At 45.4% G+C, this 20053-nt stretch overlaps 2 protein-coding genes across 2 annotated transcripts in view; one reads left to right on the plus strand and one right to left on the minus strand.

Annotated features, from left to right (window-relative positions):
• Positions 1-232: 232 nt before the first annotated feature.
• Positions 233-2686, plus strand: LOC311312821 (toll-like receptor 13; the record flags this gene model as incomplete). The annotated part of the gene is made up of 4 exons (XM_084442828.1): positions 233-342; positions 1162-2006; positions 2238-2355; positions 2446-2686. 4 exons carry the CDS (start codon positions 233-235, stop codon positions 2684-2686), a joined length of 1314 nt encoding a protein of 437 aa, XP_084298954.1.
• A 13475-nt stretch (positions 2687-16161) lies between these two features.
• The window catches only part of map3k15 (mitogen-activated protein kinase kinase kinase 15), a gene marked incomplete at both ends in the record, with an annotated part of 28489 nt that continues 24597 nt past the window's right edge, over positions 16162-20053 (minus strand). The window contains 5 exons of the mRNA XM_084442829.1: positions 16162-16252; positions 16723-16799; positions 16917-17023; positions 17576-17688; positions 18596-18839. Of these exons, the coding sequence (XP_084298955.1) occupies positions 16162-16252; positions 16723-16799; positions 16917-17023; positions 17576-17688; positions 18596-18839 (632 nt within the window). The remainder of the gene's footprint in view (positions 16253-16722; positions 16800-16916; positions 17024-17575; positions 17689-18595; positions 18840-20053) is intronic.

Below are 20053 nucleotides of genomic sequence, written 5' to 3' on the forward strand. Positions count from 1 at the left end.
ATGTACTGTACAGAAAATCCAGCCAATCTTAAAAAGCAGGCCACACTTGAAGGAGTTGTACGTTGGGAATAACAATTTGACTTCTTTTCAGTCGTGGGAAATTGCAAACACATCCTTGGGACTGAAGGTGTTGGACATATCACATAATCCACTTAAAGTCTTCAGGATTACAGCAGACATTTTTCCTAACCTAGTCACGTTAAACCTTGTCGACTCCTGTCAAAAGAAGGGCATGATTTGGGATGTACAGAACAAGACGTTCCTGAGGAATGTCGCCAGTGTCAACCTGAGTAGCGTCCACATGTCTTTGGAAGCCACGATTCTGCAGAGTCTCAACTCCTCGTTAGCATATCTGAGTCTGAAAGATGTAGCTGATAACATTGGTGCCGTTATTGACTCTGCATGTCGTATCCCTTCACTGACCTACATCCAACTGAGACACTGCGCGATGGGAGTTGTCTCCGGGGATCTGCTGCAGTCATGTGGCCAGGTGACTTGGCTGGACTTCACAGATAATACTATCTGTAATGTGTCCGGGAACTCGTTCAGATCAATGCAACGTCTGGGGACTCTAAAACTGAGCAACAACAAGCTGTCTTCTGTGCCGAGGGCCGTGAGGAATCTTACAACCCTGAAAACATTGCATCTTATTCACAACAACATCACAAGCCTCGGCTGCTCAGATTTTGCCAATCTTACACGACTGCGAGAGCTGTTGGTTTCCTATAATGGCATCTCACACCTCCAGGCCTGTGTTTTTCAAGATTTGAAAGAGTTGGAAATATTGTCACTTGGGAATAACTGCATCCAAACGTTGGGAGATGCTTTCAGGGAAACTTTGCCAAATCTAAAGGGCCTGTTTTTGAGGTGCAATAAGTTGAACACCATCCACAAAGGAAACTTTAGAGGTTTGAAATCACTTAACCATTTGGGTTTAGATGGCAACCAGATCGATACACTAAAGACTGGAGCCTTTGAGGGATTGGTCAACCTACGAGTGCTTCTCCTAGCACAAAATAAAATTGACAGTAAGCAATTGAGATGTAATGTGTTCAGTGTCCTTAGAAACCTTAAACATCTGAACCTATTTGACAATAATATTAACTATGACACAGACCATCCCATTTCCTCTCCATTTGTTAATCTGACATCTCTTGACAGCCTGCTCATCTTCAGTCAACATCATAGGCTGACATCTCACCTACCACCCAACTTCCTGAAGGGTTTGACAAACTTATTGGTTTTCAGAGCGAAAAATATTCGAATAACATCCCTGGACCCAGTCACTTTCAAGTACACGCCCCAGTTGAAGACTCTAGAAATCAACACCAACCACCTGTTCGATCTCCCTGCAGAGCTTTTTCACACAATCCCAAAGCTGGAGAATCTTTACATGAGTCAAACCAAGCTTCAGTCCCTAGATTTCCTCATACGGGCCAACCTCAATCAACTCAGTTTCCTGCAGGCGAGGTACAATGAGTTCTCTGAACTCAACAGAGACGTTCTAGAATCTCTCCCTGCTTTGACCTACCTGGACCTACAAGGCAATGGTTTCACCTGTGACTGCAGCAATGCTTGGTTTCTTGAGTTTGCAGAAAAGAGCAACCAGACACAAGTGGTGGAGGCACATAACTATTCATGCACCTTCCCAAACAATCTAAAAGGCTCTAAGCTGTTGGACCTGGACATCCACTCCTGTTCCCTGGACATAGGCTTCTTCTTCTATATCTCCACCACATGTGTGGTCCTCCTCATTCAGGTGGGCTCCTTCACCGTTCACCTTCTGAGATGGCACTTGGTATATGCGTACTATCTCTTCCTGGCTTTCCTCTTTGACACCAAGAAGAAGAAAAGGCGAGTGCCTCATCAGAACGGCCTCCAGCAGTATGACGCCTTCGTCTCCTACAACGTCCATGACGAATCCTGGGTTCTGGGAGAGATGCTGCCACAGCTGGAGGAAGAGCAGGGCTGGAAATTGTGTCTGCACCACCGAGACTTCCAACCAGGTAGGGGCGTGTGTGTGTGAGTGTGTGTGTGTGTGTGTGTGTGTTTGTGTGTGTGTGTGTGTTTGTGGGTATAGGGTACAGTACATTATGTGCACAGTACATGAGTAAAGAGATCAGTTCCCAGAGTGCATAAATGTTGTTGCAACACTTTCCATGGTGTGTCTCCCGCCTTTATTGTATGTGTAGGTGAACTGAACTGCTGTTTCAAGATGTGATATGATTGTTCCACAGGCAAACCCATCATTGATAACATCACAGATGCCATCTACGGCAGCAGAAAGACCATCTGTGTGATCAGCCGCCACTACCTAGAGAGTGAGTGGTGCTCCAGAGAGATCCAGGTTGCCAGGTTGGTCTCGTACACACACATACACACACAAACACACAGCTCCGGAATTAAATCGCCCGACCCAACTGTATCTGCTTCTCTGCCTCCCAGTTTCCGTCTGTTTGACGAGCAGAAGGATGTGTTGATCCTGGTGTTCCTGGAGGAGATCCCAGCCCAGCAGCTGTCTCCCTACCACCGCATGAGGAAGCTGCTGAAGAAACGCACCTACCTGAGCTGGCCCAGAGCCCACCAGAACACTGGCCTCTTCTGGCACAAACTCCGCCTGGCTCTGCAGACCAGGGAGGGTCCTGCTGAGGAGAACCCCCTCCTCACCGGGCTAGAGAGCCCCTGACACACACACACACACACACACACACACACACACATGCGCACATGCACACACACACACACACACACACACACACACACAATGTCAAAAGATCTGGATCTTTTGGAAAAGGACTGAGGTCTACTAACTCTCCCGCTCAAACCCTTGATGCACAAGTAACTCAAGAAGGTAATAATGAATAGAAAAGAAATCAACATTTTAGTGTTTAGGTTAAGATGGATTAACCCATGTATGCTTGCTGTAACTCTAATCAAAGTAGCCTGCATTTGAGTAATGAGCCCTATTTACTGGACACTTCTACATTTGCACGAAGGGGGAGGGGGATGTTGGAAAATTCGGCACTAAGCAATCATATTACTATTATATTACTATTGACTTACCATGAAGCATGACTTGATGTGATGTCATATTGTATTTGGTTGGTTGATGTTTAAGAGATGTAAGGAAACTGGGAGGAGAGAGGTACTGTAGGATTAGAGAAGGGTATAAAATATTGATACATGGAAGAATCTTGGGACTTCAACGTACTGGCCACCTTACCATCAATTGGGGTGAGTCCCCCAATACCTGCCTTAGAAGGACGATGGGCAAATTGGAAGGATTGGATGAAGCTTGACTGAACAAACAACTTACTCTGAGTGATGGATCGCAAGGTCTTTGCTATCTTCCCTCAATTTTTAAAATGACAATTTTTAGTCAGTTCACAAAGAAGATGATCTGTAAGGCCTAGCGGTGTGTGAAGCTTACAGAGCTACCAGACCTGTTGCTAGGTGAATTAGTAACGGTCTGGTAGTATGTGAAGGGGTGACTTGGAGGAGTGAGCTGAGAACATTTTAGATAATTTTTGACAAATTTCACAACAACTATCAGAGTGAAGCAATCCTTCTCTGCACCAACATGTTCAAGGAGAAGAGCCTGTGAGCCACCCCTATGAAGAGGGACTGGTGACGCATACTCTCCACCAGCAACAAACAGACTGGGCAATCTCCTCTGTAACTGAATTTTCAAGCATAATTCTGGAGTTGGAACAAGCTCAAAGGACTGTGTGCTGTAACATTAAGAAATCAATATGATCGAGGGACTTTTCTGAGCAATCTCCTTTCCGACGTTTTTCCTTTCCGTCGTGACGAAGACCCACACGGGTCGAAACGTTATCACCTTTTACCTAATAAATAGTCCTGTGGAGTAGCTGTGTGCAGACCTCAACCTTACTTTATCAAATTAAGATCGGACATCATGAAGCACTGACGTTGAGGGGTGAGTAGAGCACAAGAACAAATACATACTGTCATGGTAACTGCTGAGTGAGGGACTGAAAGGATCACAGTCCCCACCATCCAACCACGAGAAGAGGGAGTCACATCCACTCAGGATCAGGGCGTTTGCTCACCAGTCAAAACTGGTCATCGTTTCATCAAAGGTCCTTTCCATTTGGTTCTGTAGGTACGGGGTTGTAAAGGGAGTTTTTATGAAGATTTTATGAGAATCTTTTAGATTCTCTCTCTAACCAGTTATCCATTATTATATGTTGATTTGATATAATTATATCCCATATATTGCATGAATCTGCCTAGCAATATTTCTATTCTTCTCTATTATTCTAAATAAAACGCATATTGAGCATTATAAAACGTTAATTATCTCCTGTTATTCCTGTTCATTAAATGGATTAGACATTTTGTGGAACATACAGTAAGTACTTCAGGTCATGCAAAAAGCTAGGTGAACCATGTCATAATTCTTCTCGGTTGCCTCTGCTAGTAAACGACACACCCTTAGGACTAAAGTATACTAGTTAAAACCATACCCAGCAACCACACCAACATTCATCTCACGGAGAAGAGCAGTCGTTAACCAGTAGCGACCCCTGACGGTATCTCCCTTCTCAGGTCATTGAAAGGGGGGCTGCTGTGAGGGTGGAAGCAAGGTGGACTCTGGGATGTAGACTGTAGGCGGACTGGGCAATTCTTCTCATCCTGCCCAAGTAGGCTATCAGAAACCTACACTTGGGGAGAACCAGGTGGGCTGATAAGTGACACTTTGAACATGGGGCAGAGCAGACCCTTGTATAAGGGCACCGGAGACAACACACACTCTTGCACACGCAAATGCACACACACTCACACGCACGCAGACCATGGGGGGTGATTTGTGCCATCTGTCATCGCACGGAGCGAACTGAGCTGCTAACTGAGCAGACTAACGTGTGTGTGCAAAATCCATTCCGCTGCTAGTTAGCCTCTGCAGAGCTAGATGCACAGGTTAGAGCGCTGCTCAGCATGTCGGACCTATGTGACTATCAGCGTGTCGGACATACGTGACTCGCAGACACACGCACGCACACCTGCACGCGCACACACACACACAAACACACACAGGTGCACACGCACATGTACACAGGTTTTGAATATTTCGGTACCCTTCCAATTAACTTTTAGTACATTAATGAAGCATATCTACGAGCGCCTTGGGATTACCTCCCTCTATTCCCTTCAAAAATGCCCTATCCTTGAGGAGCACCTGTTTTTTTACTTCAACCTTACAAACCTTACTACGATTGTCCCAGTGCAGCCCTCCCTATTCTTCTGAATTGCATAATAGAATGTTTTAATGATTGATGTGATGGAAAATAACTTTTGAGTGTACTGAAATATGAAAATAAGATTTCTGATTTTGTAGCCAAAGTGTTTTATTTGACAGCTTTTTCTGCCTGAATCTAGTATACTGTAATATAACTTGCAAACACATTTCTTTTTAAAAAATGAATAAATGAGAGAACACAGTCTTAATGAAATAGTTTTATTTAAGACACCCAGTTATAACCCACAGCTTTTTAAACTTTGGTAAACAAAGTACTACTTGTTTTACATCCGTATCTCTGCCCGAATAATTGGAGAGAGAGTCAAAATGAACACCAACATAATCTGTGGTACTCTGTGAAAACGTTTTGATGCACTGCATGCTACAGAAGTAAAGGAAAGATCCTACTTCTTATACTGATCATAAAACAGATCAATGAATGAACATGAGAAGTACAAATACACATTGAAGTCATGAAGATTTTTAAAGTGTTAAAGTTCTCATGTAAAAAAAACAAAAACATTAGTAAAATATATTAAGTACAATAGGCAAAAAAGTACTATAAAGGAGGAAAGTAGCTTATAACGTAAGTATTGTTTAGTGCTGCAATTCCATGCTGGCAGGTTGTGTGTGTGTCTCCACAGTGGAATGTCAGGCTGCTTTCTCCTGTCTCCGGCTCCTGGCAAAACATCCAACATATGCATATCTATTACGGTACGTCACCAAACATACATGTACTGCATGTAGCCTACATGTACATGTGTTTCTAAGCTCTAAATTCATCCTCGTCTGGCACACTGTACACGCTTCTCTCTTTCTCTCACTCGCACACACCCAGGAAAACATGACGCCAGGCAGGCGCTACTCACAGGCACCGTATCCTGTTCAGGGTAGGCTTATTGGAGGGTTGGGCGCACACAAACCTCCCCCCTCTGGTATGGAAGCTGAATGGTGACAGAAAGGACGAGTGAGCCAGATGTAAATATCTCTCACACACATCTGTCTACACAGCACACACACACACACATACACACACGTATACCTTCGGACACACCATTGCTACACACTTACAGTATAGCCTACAGGCTTATATTTTCTCTTGTACCCTGTGATGAGACCAAAGAATTTCCGACCTTGGTTGGACAATAAAGTTGTCTTATCATATTTTATCTATACTGGGTGAAGATGGGAGGTTGTTCTGGTGGGAGGGTCAACTCACATCACAGCGTTGAGGTCACAGACGGACGTGATTGCTTGGATGGTGTAGCCCGTCAGTCGGTGACATGGCGGCAGTTTCCGTGAGTACTTCAAACAGCAGCTTGCTGCACACACACGCGCGCGCACACACACACACACACACACACACACACACACACACACGCACACAGAAAGAGACAGGCCCTTGGTTAGGGTTAGGGTGTGTGCGACAAAAATATATAAAAAAAAGACCAGTAGTAAACACAGTATACTTTGCCTAGAGGAAGATGACATTATCAGTGGGGACAGACGCAGTGAAGCACTCACCTGACGCTGAGGGAGAGACCAGGGTGTAGATGAGAACAGAGCACAGCACGGCCAGAGAACACAACCTGCCTCCAGACATGCTTCTAAGAGGTGTGTGTGTGTGCGGTGAATAATAGAGAGAGGAGGTGTGTGTGTGTGTGCGTGTATGTGTGTGAGAGAGAGATAGAGAGAGTCTGAGAGTGTGTGAGGGAGTGAGAGTATGTGAGAGAAAGAGAGTGCACTCCTTTAAGTACACAAACTGTGGGGTTTTCCCCAGAATGGTTATTGAGCCATGGAATAACTGCCCCCCGGTCTGTTTGCGCACGTTGATCAGGTGATAAGGGTTAGTGCAGTGTCTGTGTGTGTGTGGGTGGGTGTGTGTTGTTGTGTAAGGTGTGGTAGGTTATGTTGAGCATTCTACAACCAAGCCTTTTTCTCTTTGTCAGGTGAACAAGAGTGTGTGTGCGTGTGTGTGTGTGTATGTGTGTGTGTGTGTGTGTGTGTGTGTGTGTGCGCACTCTCAAGGAGATGTAGAAATTTCTCCCCCTGCTCTCTACCTGTCTGTTGGCAGGAAGATAAAGGCAGGAATGTTCGCTTTCTTCCGGCAGGGGTGTGAAGTTACTCAGCCTCTGGATAGTAAATGTTTGAGACAGAGGCACCTCTTATTCTTATTACTTGCGTTTGTTTTATTCAGAAGTGACTGTCTGTGTGAGGAGCCATTCTCAGTGAATCGTTCTGAGGTACACAGGACCTGTACCCACTGAGCAGGACACATGAGACTACTTGAACCAGAGAAGAGACTGGGAGGTGAATCTGAGGTGATCTGGCCCGCACTGTGGTCAGGCTCCCTCCACCCACATGGTGGTTACATATCTGTTCATGGAATATGATGCATCTTCAGGGCTGTGTGGTTTGGTCATATCTCAGACAAGTAATTACTTATTCAACAAGGGGGTAGGAAAAATCGAAACATTCCAGACTGTGAAATCCACCGTGTTACTCTTAACAGTTTATTTTGGTGGCTCAGGTAGCATCATGTCCAGGGGGGGTGTTTGTACATCAAGCTGCCTCACGCTAAGGAATCAGGAGATTGGCTCCTATCCTATGGGCCACTAGGCTCCAGAACCATTGGTTCTCAAGGCTACTTACTTACATACTTACTGTACTTTCTTTTTCTTTCTTTCTCTTTTTCCTTTCTTTCTTTCTTTCTTTCTTTCTTTCTTTCTTTCTTTCTTTCTTTCTTTCTTTCTTTCTTTCTTTCTTTCTTTCAGATAGCAGGCCACACTGTGACCACAATCTGTTCCTCCTACGTCCAATGTCACATTCTGTCTCCTGTCGTCTTTGTCACCATCACAGGAGAGGCATTCCCTACCAGTTATGAAGCCAGTGTTATCTTACAAGCTCCTGTGCACATTGTCTTCATGTTACATTTCCTTTGGGGAGATGGTGTACCTTCTTACCTTTCTACTTTTCAGCTCAATTGAAGGTATATTTAGGATTGATCTAACACATTGTTTGATTGATCTAAGTAATTATTTTGCTAATAAATGGTTAGTCTAGTGCGCGTGTATTACTGTATTTATTGTAGAATTCCTGGTTCACCTTGTCTCTGTATACATGTCATACAACAGACCAGACATCAGGCCACAGTTATCAAATGCAGATAATCTCCTGATGAACTCATGTAAAGATCCCGCCCAGGAAATGGCCCTCATCAATCTCCACCCAGGTACACACCAACGTCACAGAAATTGCAATATATTTATAGTCTAGCTAAAAATAGTGACTCAAAGAGCTCTAAAAATAGCCTGTTAGTGTTAGTGGGTGGTTGAAGACAAGGATGCAGAGGGAGAGGCAGGCAGAGCAGGCTGCAATACAGGTTCTAATTCTCACAAAATGGCAAAACATGAGGAGCACAGGGAGAAACACTTGACAATGGATCAACCAGGTCATAGGAAACATGAGGCCTTAAATACACAGGGAGAACAGGAGAAAAGAAGGAGGAGCAGGTGAGAGACAAGGAGGGAGCAGAGGGAACCAGAGCAGCTAGACTAGAGGGACTAGATGGGCTAGAGGGACTAGGACTAGGGGGGGGGGGGGGCAGGAACGGTTCGTGAATGAGGCCCAATCAGAGTGTGTGTGCGACAGCATGATGACACACACGCACACACACATACCCACACCACACACACAACCCCCCCCCACACACATACAAACCCCCCCACACACACGCACAAACTCACATCACACCCACACAATTCACACAGACACGCCCGCACAAACTCACACCCCTTACATCACAATTTACACCACACACACACAGAAACGGGAGCTCCCCCTCCCTGAAATCCCATCTCTTTCCCAGAAGTCAGGTGTGGTGTACCTTTATCATCCTGTTACTTATTTTCCTCATTCACTCGCTTCCTGCTCTCCGTCCACATCCATCCCTTCCTCCTGTCCTCCCTGAACATGAGGCTGCTCTCTGCTCTTCTGTTGGCCGTTCTGTGGCTGGCCCTCATGGCCGCCACCACTCAGAACTCTGCCCAGGCTGCAGGTAGGTTTCACTATCCATTAACTGCACAGGTTGATTTGCTGCAGGTAGGTTTCACTGTCCAACTTCTGCACATCTGTAGAATGACGGGTGAGCAGAAGAGACACCTGCATTTCACTTTAGTAGAGCTGGCCATGGGCTTTCTCCGACGCAGGTTTCACTGTCCGGCGTCCGCCGCCATCAAGATGTTTAGTTTGTTCATGTGGCTGAGGAATATCTTCCAGTGCTGTGGTTGTCGTGGTGATACTTACTCTGCTGTAATTTAACAAGGAGCATGTCCTAGTTCTGTCATATCAGGTGTGTGTGTGTGTGTGTCTGTTTGTGTGTGTACGGTATGTGCTTGTATGTGTGTCTGTGTGGGTGGTTGTTTGTGCATGTGTATTTATGTGTGTTTGTGTGTGTGTGTGTGTGTGTGTGTGTGTGATTGTATGTGTGTGCCTGTGTGGGTGTTTGTGCATGTGTATTCATGTGCTTGTGTGTGTTACAGCCCCCCAGCGGTGCTGCACTAGCTACTTCAGCCCCTCAGGAGTGCGGACTCTAGTCCGGCTGGGCGCTGTGGTGGCTTGTCTGGAACAGGACACCAGACTGAAGTGCAACATCAACGCCCGCATGTGAGACCAGAGCAGACAGCTCATCTATTGCCCCTACCGTATCTACTGCCCCACAGCTTTCTGCCTCTCACTCCGCTCTTCCATGTTTACATTTAGTTAACAGACACCTTCATCCAAAGTGAAATAAATGCATTTACAATTGAACACTTAAACACCTTGCTTATAATATAACGTTACATATTATGATAGACAACAATTGACTCTTGCCTATAGAATAGACAACAACTGACTCTGCACAGCTGTATACTTGAATGTTATTTAACTGCATTGCCTATATCATGGAAACAGACAGTCATGATACTGACAGACTGCTAGATGACGGATAGTAAATTGCCAGTTTGGGAACTGTTTGTCTAGCTGAGTACAGTAGCTAGGACTGGAATGAGGAACTGATTAATTCATTATTATTGTGAAGACAAGCGATGGCAATAATTCCAATGTAGCCGTACTTACATACAGTTAGTTACATACAGTTACATATAGCAAAATAAACTGTCTATCTTATTCATTTACTGAATCTAGAGTAAGTGAAGTGACTGTGGTTCCCGGTCATCGTCAGTACAGCCTTCGATAAGAGCGAGTGACGCTGGCTGTCTCAGGGCCAGAACAAGGAAGAGGCTTTTTCTTCTTTCTGTTTTTTTATTCTGTCTCCCCCCAGCCGTCTTTTCATACAATACTACTACTGTAGCAGTAGTCCTCATGTTTGGGCAATGATCAGGGTGTGTGTGTGTGTGTTTCAGTCTGGTGACAAGGAAAGGAACCAGAGTGTGTGTGAACCCCCATGCCGGGAGGATTCGCAAGCTGCTCAAAAATCATTGGTAGGACGCGCACACAGACATATACACACACACGCACACATACACACACACACATGTATACCACACAAATGTACAGTAACGCTGGTGGAATGTGGGGAGAAAGTGAAGACATGCGATGAGAGGAGTGACCTGTTGTCACCTGTTCATGTGACCCCGCAGCGGAGGACAGAAACACCCGAGACCCAAAAAGAACCGCAACCACGACCGCAGAAAGACAAGAGTCTGAGGGTCCTGGCGCACACACGTTCACACACACGCACACACACACACAAACAAACACAAAGCATTGATACACACACACACACACAAACATCAGTTTTGAATCAGAGTTAGATCGTTGTATCAATGTTCTTTTTGTACTGCTGATGGGATTGCTACATGTTTTAATAAAATGTTGTGTACAAAAGTAGTGATGCATCACTTAAATAGTGCTCTCTGAATGTAATGTGTTTCAAAACTGTCATGTCATTAATTGACAAGGTGACTCTGTCATGGATTATTCACATACACTCACACACTGCACTGTAAACTATACCCAAACCTGTGGGAGCTGTGTGGGAGTGTCCTGGACACATTCTTAGCATACTGTATCTAGAGGAAATAAACTTGTGTAATAAAACCAGGCCAGGTCAAGCCTGGCTTATGTGTGTTGGCTGGCTTGTTTCTGTGCGGGACTGGTAGGACGGTAATGTCTGATAAATAAAGATGGGTCTTGTCACCTGGACACATCAGTTCCAATGCTTCCAATGCTAATCCAGCACAATGAGAGAGGGATAGCCAGTAAGCTCATGGGCTCACAACAACTAGCAGCAGCTTCCATAACATTCAGTGTCAGTGGCTAAAGCAGTTACACTGATGATTCCTGTAATGTTAGCTATTTTGCTGCAATGGGTTCAACTTTTGTTTCTGGATAAAGGTAATGACTTGCTGTTTTGCACTTCCCTTTAGGTGGTGAATAAGTAGACCCAGGACACAGTGTGTTATTTGGACATCTACTAGGATCTTGATATTATATTGATATGAAGATATGAAAGTAAAGTATTTGCCCTTAGAAGTAAATAGTAATTAAAATGGTTATTAGCTAAGTAACCTAAGTGTAGGCACACTTGAAAGGTCAATTGTAATAATATCATGAATGAACAATTGTAAACATAGTACTCAACAGAATAGGTAATACGCAAGTCTTGATTTAAACTTTTCCTAAATGCTTTATTAAACATATAGACATGCACATTAAAAGTAGCCATAAGTTGTTATTTTGCATGTGCTCTCAGGACATGTTGTGGTTGTGACCATCTTTGTAAAGAAGAGAGGCATGTAATGTACATGTATACAGTAGTACAGAGTCAGTTGTCTATTGTATAGAAGGTGTTCAATTGCTCAAGTGTTGTCATGGTGTTGGTTCGAGTGTTCGAGTGTACAGTGATGCATAGTCAGTTGTTGTATAGACAAGGTGTCACATGTTCACTTGTTGGTCCAGGGGGTGTAATGTGTGCCATTGTTATAATTAGAGTGAGCACCTATGTATAGTACAACCAGAGTACTATAAACAACTGACTCTGCACCACTGTACACTCAAACCAACACCTGACAACACTTGAGCAATTGAACACCTCGTCTATACAATAGACAACTGACTCTGCACTACTGTACACTATCACTTGAATCAACACCTGACAACACTTGAGCAATTGAACACCTTGTCTATACAATAGAGAACTTACTCTGCACTACTGTACAGTATACTTGACATGTTATGTAATTGCACTGCCTATATCATGGACAGTCACAGCCATCCATGATCAGATACTGCTGTCTGGCCATGTCCTGTCCGGGTGGGGCTTGCACCTGAAGACCATCTTTGGGGGGGCTGGACATCAGCGTTGCACAGCAGCCGACACCTGACTGGTGTTGCATCACGATGTTCTCTGGCCTCAACCACACCAGGCATCCCAGCATCAAAGCTGCAACAGAACAGAAGGGAGATAGTGCATTCAAATAGTGCATTCAAATATTGGCCAAAAATAACATTTATATAAAGCCTTTTTTGGGTCGCGTAGACATACAGTACATTTAATCTGCATAATAACATGATATGGTGGTGAATAAAAACAGTGGTCAGAGCAGATTCCTGGTGCCACAGCACAGGTGGTGTTGTAGTCCTATCCCCAACTGAAAATATTGATCTAGTGATTAGTCAAACCATTGCTAAATCACAAACTACTAAGCTATCCCATAGGAATGCGCCTATAACCATACCAGCTGGGCAAGCTGACTTTGCTAGCTACCTAACCTAGCCCTAATGACATTGTCCTGCTCGATTGCTGTGCAACATATCAACTGACCAGTTGTTAAATGTATTTCACAACACTGGTTATTCTACTCACGAGACTATCATTTCAGTGATTGATTGTTTAGCTAGTTAGCTCCGTGTGTATGCAAGCCTGTTTTAGCTTATGTTTCGGTTGCTAGCTCACGTGTGTGTAGAATAATGTATAGTATGCAAACTAATCCTTTCTTTTCTGTAATCATTACAGTTCTTACGGTGGTTTTCATTGATTACTACGTAAAATAAATCTGTGATCATCAGTCAAGACTATTCATTCATTCAAGGGACTGCTACATCCAGTGACAAAATATATCAGGTACCTTGGTATGTCCACACCAATGATTGAACTCACAACCTTCGCGCACTACCCACTCGGCCACCACTGACCTGGGAAATCTGTGGAGTCTTTTTCTTTTGATGTTCTTGGACCACTGCCTCTTGTGGTAACAACATAGAACTGCAGGTCAACAACGCCAGCAGGGACAGAGGAAGGGAGTGACAAAAAGGATTCCCTCTTCTAGAAGTCTACAGCCAACACACAAAAATAAAATGTGTGTGTGTGCGAGCACGTACTTAGGTGAATGTCCATGAACTGAATTCCCATTCCAGACGAAACTAGAGATACAGTACGTAGTATATATATACGTATGTTAATCCTTCAACACTCATAGACAAATTCCAAACAGACAACTTGAGACGGGCAAGAACAGAACCACCGACGCCAGGATTGGTTTGGGCTAGCTTTTATCCGAGCTGTGAGAAATGATAAGACACACATTTGACCATAGATACAAGATTAAATACAAAGGCACTTGAAGTAGATTTGAACAGATTTGAATACACAACATTTGATGAAGCGGAATAAAAAGAAAGAGACCATGATAAAGAGACACAATAGAGAAAGCTATAAAGAACACTCCCAGATACTGTATGTCTGCACTGATACGTCTGCAAGGGAGTCTGTACTTCACCACAGTCTGCTGCTTCTATTGGCCAGTGTTCATTCGGACAACAGAAACCTACAATGTGGTCAAATAAAGACTCCATAAAAAACAATGGTTACTGTATGACACCCAGACAACCAGAGTCAGTCAGTATGTAGAAACTGGGTGAGATACAGTGTACAGAGTACATGGTTGCTCAAACCTCTAGGCACGCACGGTGTGAAGAGTACGCACATACACCCAGACACACACACACACGCGCGCACACACAAATACGCACACACACATTATATACACATACAGTAGATACAGTATGGGTAGTCACACACAGACAGATGACAAATTAAAGGAAAAACCTGAATAAAAGAATGGAGAAAGATAACGAATGCAGATGCTTCCATACAGGTGTACTGCAGGATACAATTAAGCAGATAACATTGATGAAAATGGCTGTTTTCAGAGAAATGTCGTGGTTTAGCCTGATCCTGGGCGGGTGGAACGCCCCGAGCTCATCGAGCTCAGATGCTTTGATTTGGGCCAGACAGCCATACAGACAGGCATGACATTAGACAAGATGCCATCGTCTTTTGGTATGCTATAACCTTCTGTAATAAACAGCTTTTGATTGTCGCTCAAATCCCGTGTTGGAGATTCATTTGGAATACATCAGAAAAGGGACACTGGACTGTGTGGTATTGTGAGAGATTGGGGGCTGTATTTTATTGAAATCAAAACACAACCCAGAGCTGAATAAGGACAATAATAAAAGACAACGAAAGTCAACAACATCCTATCGTGCTCTGGGACATGTATAACTCAGTTGACTTCGGATCAAGGTGGCAGGAGGAAAAGATCCAAGTGACTTTGAAAGAGGGTTCATTATTACGATGGCGGGACCTTCGTCTATTCAACTGTCCAGTGTTTCAACAGGAGCAGCGACTAAAGTAACATCCTCATTTAGATCCATGAGAAAGTCAATAGTCATCAGTAAACAGGAAACTGTGGTCGAAAGCACAGGTTCTATGAGTTGATATTAGATATGTGAGGGGAAACAGCAGAGCAGCTCTTCCTCAGGCGACGGGGAACATCAGCGTAGGACGTGATCAGACTTGTGTCAGCAAAGTCGAATGTACATGTGAGAGAGAGCAAAAACCGTGGGAGCTGGTCTACAGACGTGGGAAAAAGTGATCTGGTCAGATGATGAGTCATCCACTATATTCTTGACGATTTGGGGTGTGCGTGTGTGGCGTAGGCCAGGAGAACAGTACAGGCCTGAATGCTTGACCCCTACAGAGAGGAGGTCCACAGGCTCTGCTATACTGTGTGTGTGTGGGCGGGGGGGGGGGGTTCCTGGCACGGTTTGGGTCCACTTGTCCCCTTAGAGGGAGGGGTCACTGGAAATCATTACCAAGTTATTCTGTGTTCACTTTTATCCTATGGTGAAACATGTCCACACACGCACGAGGGGTCACTGAATGGTTTGAAGGGTATGAAAACGATGATGTGAATATGGCTTTCACAGTCACCAAATCTCAACCCAGTTGAACACCTGTGGGAGATTTTGGACCGACGGTGTTAGACAGCGCTCTCCGCCACCATCATCAAAACACCAAATGAGGGAACATCTTTCCGAGGGAAAAGTGTGTTATCCCTCTAGTGGAGTCCCAGAGACTTCCAGGATCTATGCCAAGGCGCACTGAAGCTGTTCTGGCGGCTCATGGTGGCCCAATACCTCACTAAGACCCTTTCTGTTGGTTTTGCTCTTAGTCTCTTGTTTTAGAAAGGACTTGTGAGTTCTGGCAAGTAGTAGTACATTGGCTTTGCCTACATTAAATTATTGTAAGTCACTTTGGATAAAAGCGTCAGCTAAATTACTGTAATGTAATATAATGCTTTTTCCTTTAATCTGTCACTCATCTGTATAATATGACCCGGGCATACAGACATACAGTACAGCATGGGCAGAGTAAAATGATTGTACACTTCATTCCCTCAATTCAAGTGAAAGAGGGAGAGAGTTATATATATAGAGAGAGAGGGGGGGAGGGAAAGAGGAGGGAGAGAGAGAGGCTCAGTAGGTAGACAAAGGTAGGGAGTAGCGGGCGTCTGTGCAAGACAGTCCTCCTCAGTCCAGCTGTCGTGTCATGCGTCGTCATGGCGATTGTCGTCTCTCTGCCTCTCCCTCTCTCTGTGCCTCTGAATCCCACGCCAGACCCGACACAGCACCCCCCCACTACACACACACACACACACACACACACGCAGGCGCATACACGCACGCACACACACACGCACACACACATACACACGCACACTCACACACACACACACACAAACACTCTCACACACACACACAAACACTCACACACACGCAAGCACACGCACACACACACGCACACAAACACACTCACACACACACACACTCACACACACATGCACACACACACACACACACGCACACTCACACACACACACGAGAACACACACACGCACACACACACACACATTTTAATATCTTTATTTGTGTTCACATTTGACAAGAAATATACACATACACAGTACAAACACACAAACAAAATAATGTACATAATGAAATACTGTAACAAGTTGTTTTAAGTTATCGTGTACACTCGAGTGCCCCCCCCCCCCCACACACACACACCCACACACACACACACACATACACACACACACATGAATTACCGTAGCCGTAGGTAGCGAAGGTCCTCCTTAGTGATGTCGTGGAGGACATCGCTCAGCGTATAGTCCTCCATCACAAACTGAGACAGAACGGACAGGAAACTCAACCACCACCACAGGTACAGCCGCACCGCAACCACACGGCCCACGGTCCGACCGCCACACAACCACTGAACCACTGTATTATCTTATCTAACCTTGTCTACTGTGTCAGGGTCCGCCCCCTGGTCTTTCAGCCAATCAGTGAGCTGCTTGTCAGGCTCGTGGTCAGCTGGGATGTGAAAGATAGAAGGAGGAGGGACGTCTGAGTGACAGAGAGAGAGAGAGAGAGAGAGAGAGAGAACGGGGAGGGATTCACTGATTGAGGGAGTGGCTGAGTTAAGGCCGTTTCAGACGGGGAGCGATATTCTGCCTGCGTTCTCGCTCGGATCAGCTGGGGACGCACACGTCCTGCGCGCAGCAGAGAAAGCTGACTACAATTCAGCTCTTGTCGCGGGCGGGCGTGTGCACGAAACGAGCACGCGTGCGACAATTTCACGGGGTCGCGCCCGCTTGCCGCTCCAGATAGGCGGATCCCAAAAAGCCTCTCTCATTGAAAATGAATTACAATGCGCGGATATCACTCCTCATCTGAAACGGCCTTTAGTCAGTCTGTCAGTAGCATTTCAAATGTATCAGTTGATGGCAGTTGGGTCTGTGTTACCTCGGGGGGGAGGTGTTACCTGTGTGTGTGTGTGTGTGTGTGTGTGTGTGTGGGTGTGTGTGTGTGTGTGTGTGTGTTACCTGGGTGTGTGTGTGTTACCTGTGTGTGTGTGTGTGTGTGTGTGTGTTACCTGGGGTTGTGTGTGTGTGTTACCTGGGGGTCTGTGTCTGACCCTGGCCAGTTCCAGGTCATGTGTTCTCTGCTGTAGTGTGGACTTCAGGACCTGTTGGTACTCTCTCTCCCTCTGCAGCAGTTCCCCCAGCAGCCTGCAGGGGGCAGCACAGCATACACTCTCAAAATTGTGTGTGTGTGTTCAGGGACGTGCACAGAGACGAGGTGGTGCTAGAGCTTTTTATTTTGGTATTTTTTTTCAGTGTAGGCCTACTGTATGTGGCCCATGGTGACATCGATCAATTCTCGATTAAAAGCGTGTAATAATAATGCCCCAAAATGCGTTGTAATTTTGCCCCCCCCCCCCCCCCCCCCGCACGCACAGCCGTGCCCCTCCCCTCCCTCTCTTCCTTTGTCAACGGTAAACGCGAAAAGCGAACACAAACGGAGGCGCGCTGCAGCAGCACAGCACACACACCTCCTCCCCTGCCCTTTCCCCATCCAGAGTGCCCGAGTGATGACAGCTAACCAGCCAGGGAACACATAAACAAAACAAGTGTATTGTTTGCTCCCTAAGCCTCAGTTGCCAAATTATAACTTGCATTTATTTGTCTCTGTTGTGAAGTAAGTCTCATACAGCACCAAACAGCTGAGCCTCAATTAGCCAACTGCCCACCTGCTAAACAAGCTAGACGCTAGTCATAATCAATTAATGGATTTAACGTAATGATGTCCACCACACGACCAATGTCGGTAGAATTTGTTGTTGGTACAGCATGTGAAGCTATCAGTATACTTAAACTGGCGCACAATCAAAAAACTCTGTCAGCACCTCCCCCCCCCCCCCCCGTCAACAACTCGCGCGACAATCAAAATACAAATTATCTGTCAGCAGCCCCCTCCCCGTCAACATCTCGCCGCACAAGGTGCCCTAATTTTTCACTGAGCACCTGCCCCCCAAAATGTCTGTGCACGCCACTGTGTGTGTTAGTTAGTTATTGTGTGTGTGTGTGTGTGTGTGTGTGTGTGTGTGTGTGTGTGTGTGTGTGTGCGTGCGTGTACCTGTTGGTCTCCTGTTTGAGTCGTCCCAGCTGCGCCCCCAGCGGGTGGTGCGAGCGCTGAGGCTCATGGGAGTGAACGGAGTTCAGCACGCCGGCCCCCGAGCCCACGGGGTCGGCGGTCACCCCGGGGTCATCTGCCGGAGTGACCAGCACGGGGCCGAACTCCGCTTCCTCCTCTTCGTCCACCTCGTCCTCTTTCTCTGGCCCCTCACACTCCGAAGCCGGCCCGAAGTGGGTCTGGAGCTCTGGGGGTTAAAGGTCAGCCCAGGGGTCAACAAGTACAGAAGCAGAACGTGATCACGAGGGCAGTTAGCTTCAGGAACTGTGTATGAACCTGTTTAGACTTGGTTTTTAAATGTGTTTTGGACGATCAGATCTAAAGTGGACAGTGCTAAATACAAGTGCTGTCATAGAAATTATAGTTTCATCACCTCCTTTTGTAATTCACCACCTCCCTCAACCTTTCACATAGCTGTGCTAACCTAATTCATGACAGGATGACCTCCAGGAGGTCAACACACCTAGAAATCTGTCTACTCCAGAATAACCATCCTTTGTCCCTTTGTCTCTTCAAGAAATTACCGCCTTTTCTCATGTCAAGTGTCTGTATTCTCGACCACTGTTGATGACGCCTGCCATTTAATATGACGTACAATGGGTTAGCCAATCACATCCCGGAGCGCCATACCTGTGTTTTGCTTGAATATAAGGCAGCGCAAGACCAGGGGGCGGCACTTCTTTGGATCAACCACTCATGTGCGTTGTCCGGAAGTCCTTGCGCTCGTATGTTTTCTCAATAAACCAGACTTAACCTGTTTGAGCGAATCTTGGTAAATCCTTTTTGACTAGATCAGTTAAAATCCATTACAGTGCAAACGACCACCAAAACACGTTGTGAAACGTTTCCTCAAACCACTTGCCGAGGTGGTCTGGGATGCATTTGACCACATACAGTATCTTTAGTAGTCTAAATGCTAATGCATCCTGATGCGTCCCCGACAAAGACACAACAGGAAAACTCAATGTCCTCAATGCAGGATCATTTTTCTCCTTTTTCGCCTTATCCTACATTCTTTTGCAAGTTGCGAATTACTTGTCCTATCAATCGAAACAGTTGAAATAGTCCTACTATGTACATTAGTTCTTCAAACATATATTTGGATGCTTTCATGCACACTTTTTCATTTATCTGCTCGAAGTCAAACCGACTGATTATTGATTTGTTTACATGGAACAGCTATGCAACGCGCACGCAGGGAGCAGTGAGTGAGTTACTACGGTTACTATATAGCTGGGCACATTTGGAGACGCATGATAGACACAGGTGTAAACAGCGATGTGTCTCATTGTCCATTTGTGATCTGATCGTCCAAAACGCATTTTAAAACCAAGTCTAAACACGGTTCTGACTTTCATGCCAGAAGGGACAAGGTTTCCAGTAAAAAATACAGAAGACCCA

This window comes from Borostomias antarcticus (genome assembly GCF_949987555.1).
Source record: "Borostomias antarcticus genome assembly, chromosome: 9".
NCBI lineage: Eukaryota > Metazoa > Chordata > Actinopteri > Stomiiformes > Stomiidae > Borostomias > Borostomias antarcticus.